Source organism: Nycticebus coucang, chromosome 9, assembly GCF_027406575.1.
Source record: "Nycticebus coucang isolate mNycCou1 chromosome 9, mNycCou1.pri, whole genome shotgun sequence".
Classification (NCBI taxonomy): Eukaryota; Metazoa; Chordata; class Mammalia; order Primates; family Lorisidae; genus Nycticebus; species Nycticebus coucang.
In genome coordinates, this window is record NC_069788.1 from 46,521,466 (window position 1) to 46,531,085 (window position 9,620).

The window sequence follows — 9,620 nt, forward strand, 5'->3', positions numbered from 1 at the left end:
GGAAGGTAGTAAAAAATTAGTAAAAAATTTAAGACAGCCTTGCTCTATTTCTTGGGCTAGAGTGCAGTCATCATAGCTCACTGAAACCTCCCAATTCCTGGGCTCAAGCAATCCTGTCTCAGCCCTCTGAGCAGCCACAATTATAGGCATGTACTGGCACACCTGGCTGATTTTTCTTTTTTGTAGGGATGGAGTCTCCTTCTTGCTCAGGATGGTCCCTAACTCCTGGCAACAAAATTCAGTAACAGAATTCAGCTCCCTTTCACATTTTACTGTGCTCAAAAGACGATCTACTCATCCAACACCAAAGAGAAAACCTTAAGTGCCTACCTCAAAATTGAGTTAAGGTATGAATGAGCCAGAGGATTTGCTTTTTTCCTTAACCCAAACCACAGCAAAATTGCTAACCTAAAGATTACTTTGAAGGACTCATTTTACAAAGGTCAAGTGCTTTTATTAACAAAGAGCCTATGGTTTTAAGAATTAACACACAACCTAGCTATGTAAGATGGCTATTCCTTTTTTTCTCACCTAAAAAATACTTCTCTAAATTCAAGACAATTTTAGTCAGGTTCCCTCTGAAATACTATAGAAACAAGTGTTAAGGTAACCCACTTGAATAATACTTTCTTTATTTACAAGTTAGAATCAACAAAGACAGTCCAAGGAGACCAAATAGGGAGATGACTGAAACCCCTAGGCCCCAAATGGAGCGGAAGGAAAAAGGGAAAACAAGAGTAGAAAAAAAAAAAAGTCAACGTAAAAAAAGAGCTTCCCCTTTCTTCCCTCCTCATGGAGGCTGAGGGGACCTTGGTCCCACTCTCCCTCCAGTCTTACCTACCTTAAAATAAATTAGAACAAACAATTTCAAAACAGGGCCCTTGGAAGTGGACAGGGCAGCTGTGGCCTTAGGTAACTATCAGGGACTTCGCACACTCCCACCCTGTAAGCTCTACCCACCGCATTCATTCTGAATGGAGGCTCTGTGCCCAAGGTCACTCCCAATGGAGATGGGAATTCAATCTTAGTTTGTCCATATCCCTCCTTCAGTATTATGTCCCTGCTTTCCTCCCCCCTGCAGAGCCAGCTCTCCAACAGAGGGGGGAGGGGAGGTGAGATGAAGTATCACAGCAAAGGGGAAAGGGGTAGGGCAGGGTGGTCTTGGGGTCCGGTCCTGCGGAGCCTTCCTGCCCCATCTGGCCTGGCCCCTTAGCCTGAGTCTGAATCACTGGTGTCCGAAGAGGAGGAGGAGGAAGATGAAGAGCTGGAATCTGAGCTGGAGCTGGAAGCGCTGAGGCGTGATACTGCCACCTGCTGTGCAGATGATGACTCTGTTTTCTCACTTGCTACAGAACAAAGTTGAAAGTTAAAAGTCAAAAGATGTGTATCTTATTCATCAAGACATAGCCAACTTGCTGCAGCTACAAGTATACTTATACTCACCTTTCTTGGGGGGCTTTTTGGTGGAATTGAGCTGTCCACTGACATCTTGTAACCGCTTTTCTAATTCTCGTTTCTTCTCCAAAGCCAGTTCCTCCTTTGTTTTCCCCACAGGTTTCTTAACAGCTAGAATAAGAAATGCATCAGGATTCATTAAGATTGCCACAAAGTATCCCATAAGGCAAGTTACAGTAACATCCCTTCACTGTGGGAACTGACCATTCCAAGCGTAAAACATACCCCATTGACACTTTTCTAAACTGTCTTCAAAACCATATGAGAATCGCCAGATTAATAAGTAAACCTTATTTCATACTTACTGTAGGGCTTCCGGGGTTTCTTTCGTAGGCAGGAAAGGACGTAGCGTTCAAGCTCTCTAAGCGTGGATGGCTTGAGTGTTTCAAAATCAATCTCAATTTCTTCTGGGTTTGAATCCCGTAATGAGGGCTCCCTGGCTTGGATTATGTGCACAACTCGACCCAACTTCTCCCCAGGTAATTTGTTGATGTCCAGGCTCAATTGCCGCTTCTCATCGTAACTCATGGGCCTGCTCTCTTCCTCTTCCTCTGAATCATAACCCATAGGCAGGGCAGGTGGGGCTGTCTTTGAGGCCTTTTTGGGCAGCCTAGGGACAAAAGTTGCCAACTGAAGAACCTTCTCCAATATGTTCCCACTATTCAACCCAGTAATCCCAATTCCTTGCCTAGAGAGGAGCTGTAGTTTTTCCATTAAAGCAAATGGCCGAATAGCAGTGTGCTACTCAGACAAGCATTTACATTTAGTTTGGGCCTTGAAAACCTAACAACATAAATATTGTGGGTTTGGTTCTAGATGACGGTAAAGTCAGTCACAGGTATTTTTGGCTTCCAAGTGCACGTGAAAGTTACATCTACACTATGCTACAGTCTTATTAAGCTGGAAGCAGCATCACACCTTAAACGAAAAAACAACATATATGCTTTAATAAAAAAATAGACCAAGACATGAAATGAGCACATGCTACTGAAACAATGGCATTCAAAAATGCTCCACCCAATGCTGTCAAAAATCTTCAATTTGCAAAAAAGAACTGTCCACAGTATCTGCACAATGCAATAAAGTGAGTGGCTAATAAAACAAAGCTTTGCCTGTTTAGGTCTACTGGTGTGGGTATACCCTTTTGCTCCCTAAAGCACTTAGTAATTTAGTAACTACCAAACCTTGGAAAACCAGTATAGGTTCATTGACTTAAAAGAAATAGGCGGGGCGGCGCCTGTGGCTCAGTCGGTAAGGCGCCGGCCCCATATACCGAGGGTGGCGGGTTCAAACCCGGCCCCGGCCAAACTGCAACTAAAAAATATCCGGGCGTTGTGGCGGGCGCCTGTAGTCCCAGCTACTCAGGAGGCTGAGGCAAGAGAATAGCTTAAGCCCAGGAGTTGCAGGTTGCTGTGAGCTGTGAGGCCACGGCACTCTACCAAGGGCCATAAAGTGAGACTCTGTCTCTACAAAAAAAAAAATAGGCAAACCATGACCCAGGGAACAAGTCTGACCTGCCATTTACCTTTGTACATAAAACGTTTATTGAACACACCCATATTCACTTGCTTACACACTGCATACGGCTTTTTTTACACTGTTGTCAGAATAGCTGTTGAGTGACCCTCTGGCCCTTAAAGCCTATTATTAGAGAAAGTTTGCTGACTCATGTTCAGAGAAAACTTTGCAAGATTATACCCCATGGAGACAGAAATAGCCAAGTTGATCTCTGCTTTCTACCCTGTTAGAACTCACTTTGTGCCACTTCCTCCAGAAGGTCCAAAGCCAGGAGGGCCTATAGCAGCACTGCCACCCCCACTGCCACTTGCTTTCTTAGACTTCTTGGGCTGTGGGGGGCGGGGTGCTCGAGACCCCTTGTCATCTTCATCGGCTCCAGCTCGGCCTCGATGCTTCTCTGTCTTACGTTTCTTCTTTTTCTCTTTTTTCTCTCTCTTCCGCTTGGGCTTGGATATTGGGCCCTGGGACAACGCAGCCAGTTGTTCATGTACTGCTCGAAGCTAGAGAGGAATAAAAGCAGATATCAAGTGGCAAAAGAGGAAAAATTAAAATAAAGACATGGTATGAACCTCTTACCCATAAAAACTGAAATGTAACAAAATACCTGTTCCTGTAGTTCTGCCAAGCGATGAGCTCTTTCTTCCTCTGAGTCTGAGCTTTCACTCTCTTCTTCCTCATCCTCCTCATCTTCTTCCTCCTCTTCCTCAGAGGAACTCTCACTGCTACTTTCTTCACTGGAGGACTCTGAAGATGACTTGGCCAGGCCAGGGGGCAAGGCAGTAGAGACTGGTAAAGGCCCTGGTTCCAGTGGTTCATCTGGCATCTTGGCATAACGAAATTCAAATACATCCTAGAAGGACAGACAGACACTCAAAACTATGCTAGTAAATGGTGCTCTGATTATACACAGCCACCAAGTGGCATAGCTCCAATTTTCAACTGTACAGAATGGGGAGAACTTCATGTTGATGCCATGCAGTAGCACAGATGACAGTTTGACTCTCCTTATACCCATTTATTTTTCGAGCTCCAATGTTTACACTCACCTGCAGCTTTCGTGCCATGGCCACAACATCATGGTCTGGAGGATTATACTTATAGCAGTTGGAGAACATAAGCCGCACATCAGCAGCAAACTCCTGTGCATCCCGGTAATCACGATTCTCCATCTTCCGCTGCAGAAGGAGGCAGCATCAGAAGCTGCACAGGCAGGGAGACTCACCTTTCCCTGATAACCCCAGACACCACAAGGGCCCTCTCTTGAGAGCACAGTGGGGATGACCTTAAGGATCTGTGCCCTGGGGTTCAAGTTTGAAGTCAAAGTAATTTGGGTAGGTTGAAGAAATATTTATGTCTAGAAAAAGAAATCATTTCTAAGTGATAGGGGAGGAGAGGTGGCTTGTGACTATCCTTCCACCCCTTCCTTAACATTCCCACATTAAATTTAACTGTAGATGTATAGTGTACATCTTACATGGGAAAGAAATCCTATCCTACTGTTTCAGACTCCAGAAGTACACATGACCTCCACCCCCCACCCCCACTATTCTATCAAGATGGTGTGTACCCATAAGGAAACTTGACTTAATGTCTTGATGATCCACCCCTAGGCCTGAGCCTGATGACCAATCACTCACTGCTTAAGCATCGGATCTGCCCCATGCAGTGGGTACCTTGACAGTGCTGAGGTCCATGGGGTGCTTAATGATGTCATGGTAGTCATGCAGGCCAAGAGCAGAAGCATCCACTGGTTTATAGAAAGGCCAGGCATAGGCAGCATGTTTCTTGGAGAGTAACTCCTTCAAAATGCCATTGCAATGTTTTAACTGTTCTGACAGTTTTCCTTTCTTAGAGCTCTGGTGTTGTTGTTGAGAGTCAGGCAAGTCTTTGCGTGGGGGCTTGATGGGGCGACCACTCTCTCTACGTACAGGGGGAAGCCGGGCTGCTTTAGGCTCAAGACTCCCAGGAGGACTAGCTGGAGAACCAGGAGCCAGGATAGCTGTAGGTGTAGGGGTGGTAGTATCTGCTTTCCGCTTTACGCCTTTTTTCTGTAGAGAGAAACAAGACAGAAGCTTATTACCTCAGGCTCACTCGTTCAAGACCTTCCCCTCCCTACTGCTCCCTAAAATTCAGATTCCTACCTTGGCAAGGGGCTGGGCTGGAGGAGCTGCTGTAACAGCAAGGAGTGGGGGTCCAGCAGAGTGTAGGGACTTGAGAAGGGGAGAAGAAATGACCGATGGATGGGGAATGTTGAGGACAGTTGTAGGTATCTCAGGTGGTGGAGTATACAGGGCTGTGTGTGACACAGAAGAGACAGCAGGCACCTGATGGGCATTGGTAATACTGCCCTGAAGTGCTAGAAAAAGGAATAAACAAGTTTAGCTTGATTCTCTTTCCCACCTTTAGGTCAATTTGTAAAACACCTACTCTGCCTACCTGCCAATTTGGCCCCCTTCTTGTGGCTGTTCTTAGGGATGGCCACCACCAGCTCTTGTTCCTCTTGTGGCATTGATGCCACTTTTTGTAGAAAGATCTTTTCCAATGTTTGTGCCATGAGGACAATATCGTCAGTGGGCTACAGGAACACAAACACCAACTTTTAAAAGTTCAAATGCCAAAAGGAGATAGACATACCACCTTTCTCAGGAATCCTGCCCTAGGTCATTACTATATCCCTTTAGACAGCTTTTGTCATCAAGCGCTGAAAATTACCTACGCCAGGCCACTTATCACCACTTTCCCAACTCTATAGTCTCTCAAAATACAACAACAAAAATAGGTATACTTTCCCTTCAAATTTAGAAGGGAAGAGCTGACAAGAAAAACAGATCCTTCTCAGGTCTCTGGAGCTTGAGAAACAAGGCCACCACCCAAGTATGAATAGTGTTCTACTTAAATATATCTTTAACTCTGGAGCTCTGAAGCCACATCACTGCATTTAGTAGAACCATTTGGAGCTCAAGTTTTTTTGACCCCTCCCCCAACCCAAAGAACACCTTCAAATAGCAAAGGACTTATGCTTTACGTAGGCAAACTATCTACGGGATGGATAATAATAAGACTCATCTACTAAATGAACAAACATAGAAAAACTCACCTTGTTGTAAATGTAACAGTTGGTGAACATGGTATTAAAATCTTGCATACACTCTGATGCAGCCCAATAATAACTGTTTTCAAGTCTCCTCTTAATAGTACCCATGTCCATAGGCTGTTTTATAATTTTGTGATAATCCTAAATAAAACACATGCTAGGTCAGAGTCACAGAAAAATGCCGGTTTTCCTAGGCAAATTATGGACCCCAACACACACACACACCCCCTATTCATCTCGAGTATTAGCTCCCTAAACTGCGGCCCCAGTTAAACTAAAGGACAAAAAAATGGAACAGGATTCTTAACACCCACAGGGAGGCCCCTAATACCTTTCTCTAACCACCTCCCGCTCCCACCCACTCTGAAAACTTCCCATCCTGTGACATTACCTCTGGGGCTGGCTATCCATGGGCTGCATGAGGGAAAGGAAGAAGCTAAGAATTTTGGCCACCGTGGTCCTCTCCCAACCTGGGGTGGGAATCTGTAAAATGGAGCCAGGGCACAAAAGTTAAGGAAGGACATATGGAGGTCACAATGAGAGATGCCAAGATAGCAATAGCAAACGGTTGGATCAATCACAAAGGACCAAGAATCCAGAAATATGGTGGCTACCTGCCCTATAGAGAAGAAACAGGACCTCCCTAGGGGCCGCAGCACCTATACTAAGCATCCCACCCCCATTCACACACATTCTTTGCTCATTCCCATACTTCCCCACTCCAATGTCTCCCCCTCCACTCACCGGCAGACCCAGTTTGACTGCATCCACAGGCTGCCGAAATGGCCATGCAAACTGATGTTTCCATAAAGCCTTCATTACCACCTTATGTAGGTATTGCAGCTGATTGGTAACTCGTCCTGGCTTTTTGGGGTTGGACACTTCTGGGGGTGGTGGGTTGGCAGGGGTCAGTTGCAAAGCAGGCACTGAAGCCATTGTGGGGCTCTCAAATCCCTCATACAATAGGGAGGGCTTTCGAATCCTTTTCCCTGGTGCTGCTGCCTCTGGGCCTAGCCCCAGTAACCCTGCATTCCCTTCCCCAGGGAGCCTGCAAAGATGAGAAACAGAATTAATTATATGTGGTAAGCTCATGGAAATCAGGAAAAAGTGCATTTGCACCATGTGCCTGATGAATCCAGGCATTATTTCTAGTGAGGTGGTCAAGCTTGTGCAAGTTATTCTTCACCAAAACCAACAGCCCCCAAATCTTTTGGAGCTTTTGTTGCCCCCTCCTTTTCACTTTAATGACATGAACTTTCGTGTATCTAAATCCTTGCTTCTGAAGAATCTTATGAGTTCTTTTTCTTTAATTTAAAAGAAAAAAAGTCCAAGACAGTTTCTGATAGGACACATCTGAGAATGACAGCCCTTTGGGGATGGGGCTTAAGGAAAACGGATGGAGCTGAAAAACCCAAACTCCAAGGTTCCTCACTTGGGTTTGATGGTTGCCATGGTAGTTGAACCTGAAAAAAGCTGATGAAAAGAGGAAGGAAAGTAATTAAGGAGAAAAATTTCATAAAATGCTGGTGAGACACCTAAAACTCTATCTGGATAGAGATCAACATCATTCATAACCGCTGGGTTGCTAACATCACAGCAGAAAACAGACTTGAAATCCAACGGAATAATTATATCAACTCAAAAAAAAAAAAAAAAAAATTCACGTTTGTCAAGCTTCACTGCCTGGAATAATTCAGCTACCAGCCCCCCAAATAAACCAAATGAAACTCTCCTTCCTTCCAGGGAACTCAAAAGACAGCCAACCGAACAGTGGTCTGCAAGTCCTCTCAAAGAGTGATAGCCCCATCCACAGCAATTCCACTAACAGCTCCCACTGTAGCACCAATTCTGGAAACTGAAGGCCAACACTAGTTCAAGTTTTCAGCCCTTCTCTACTACTCCAGAGCAAGTGTTTCCCACCATCTAAGTTAAAGAAATTAGGGGAAAATCCCATTGTTTACATAGCAGAGCATAATTGGGAGAGCTCCACCCTCCTGTCTCGAATGAAACTCAGTTATGAAAAACACCCCCCCCCCAAAACAAAACACACAAACCACCGGCCTCAGTCACTGTAAAACAAGAATTAACGACTTACTCTAGATATTAGGAACCTACAAGCTGGGATAGTGATCCCTCTATTCTGGAAATCCTCGTTGCTAGTCCCCAAAGCTCTATCACCATGGCAACCTTTTGTGGCACCGGAGGTGGCCACAACCCCCCTTCCCCAAAAGGGTATGAGAAACCGTCCTTACATCAGAACCTAACGCGAGACCTGCTGCCCACTAAAAATTGTCCATCCCCACATTCCACCGCCAAACTAGTTCTGTCTCACTCAGTTAAGACTGGGACACCACGGAAAAAGTAATGTAAAAACTGACAACCCGTATTCCTCCCATACGCAGGCAACCGGGCCGTAGCCACCGTTCCAAAACTGTCGCTGAACACCCTTCGCGAGCCCGACCGAGTCAACAGCTGCGCCGCAAAACAACGCGCCAGAGTCGTTCTATACTCCCCTCACTCCACCCGGAACCCCCCACCCCGTGCTACCACCCCCAACGTCCCCTTCTTATACGCGGCTCGCGGGCACATACTTGTGGGGAGTCACGTTTTGCAGCATCTTGATCGCAGAGAACCGGCACTACCCTCAGACGCAGAAAGTCGGGGTGGCCTCGGTTCCCCTCACCGCCCGGTCCAGCATAACCCGGGAAGTGGGGGGTACGGGGCTCGTTACTCTTGGTCCTCCAGGCGACAACCCGCCTGGCCGGCACGAAAGCAGCCCCTTCAAGGTTTCTCCGAAAGCCCCGAGCAGCTTGGCGCGCTCCGCAGGCGGCAGACAGCAAGAAAATGGCGACGGCCTCAGCTGAGGCGGGTGAGCGAGAGGGGTACTGATTCCTCAAACCCAAAGACTGTCCCCGATCCCAGACACCGTCGTCAATACAGCCCGCTGTTGATCTGCAGGGGTTCCCTCTTCTTGCTGGGACCGTCCAGGGCGGACAAAGTCCCGTTTCGATCTCGGATGGAGGCGGATGAACACGCAAAGTGGTTTAGGGAGCCGCCGCCTCCATCTTTGAAATCCTCTTGAGGGCGGAGAAGAGGGGGCGGACAGACTCCGAGGATTGGGCGGGGCCCAAAAAAGGGGAGCTTCAGGGGCTTCTATGGGGTCTGCACTGTCCGCCGGGACTGGTCATAGGCCGAGACGAAGGCCATTTCCAAACGGATGGACGTGGATTGTAATGGCGGCCCCCGACGACGCGAAAGCTCTGTATCGGTAGGCAGAATCCTCCAGCTCGTTCTAGAGGCTGCTCCACTCCAGCGCGAAATGGCGCCGCCGAGCCCCGCGCCAGCCCTTTATATATAGGCGGGGGGGCGGAGCTTCGCTGCTCATGCGCGCCTCCTTGCTCGAGATTTCTCCCACCCCCTCAGCGCGCGCTCGCTCGCTCACGCGCGTGAAGAAGTAGAGCCGAAGGGGGAGGAACGCCTGTCCGCGGGAGCTTTTTCTATTGGTCGGCCGAAGTGGTGACGTCATAAATCCATTTCCAAGGTGTCAGTCACC

At 47.2% G+C, this 9,620-nt stretch overlaps 1 protein-coding gene across 2 annotated transcripts; it reads right to left on the reverse strand.

The window, feature by feature from the left end:
• Positions 1-615: 615 nt before the first annotated feature.
• BRD2 (bromodomain containing 2) lies at positions 616-8,796 on the reverse strand. Of its 2 annotated transcripts, none has more exons than XM_053600910.1 (12): positions 8,659-8,796; positions 6,812-7,115; positions 6,071-6,208; positions 5,410-5,548; positions 5,115-5,329; positions 4,647-5,021; positions 4,020-4,148; positions 3,578-3,823; positions 3,211-3,473; positions 1,761-2,065; positions 1,444-1,566; positions 616-1,346 (listed from the first exon to the last, which is right to left on the reverse strand). In XM_053600910.1, the coding sequence occupies exons 1-12, from the start codon at positions 8,682-8,684 to the stop codon at positions 1,210-1,212; spliced, it is 2,400 nt and encodes a 799-aa protein (XP_053456885.1). In that variant the 5' UTR covers positions 8,685-8,796; the 3' UTR covers positions 616-1,209. The 2 variants fall into 2 exon arrangements, with proteins under 2 accessions (XP_053456885.1, XP_053456886.1); XM_053600911.1 differs by lacking the exon at positions 8,659-8,796 and adding an exon at positions 6,459-6,550 and having other exon boundaries at positions 6,812-6,947.
• Positions 8,797-9,620: the final 824 nt, after the last annotated feature.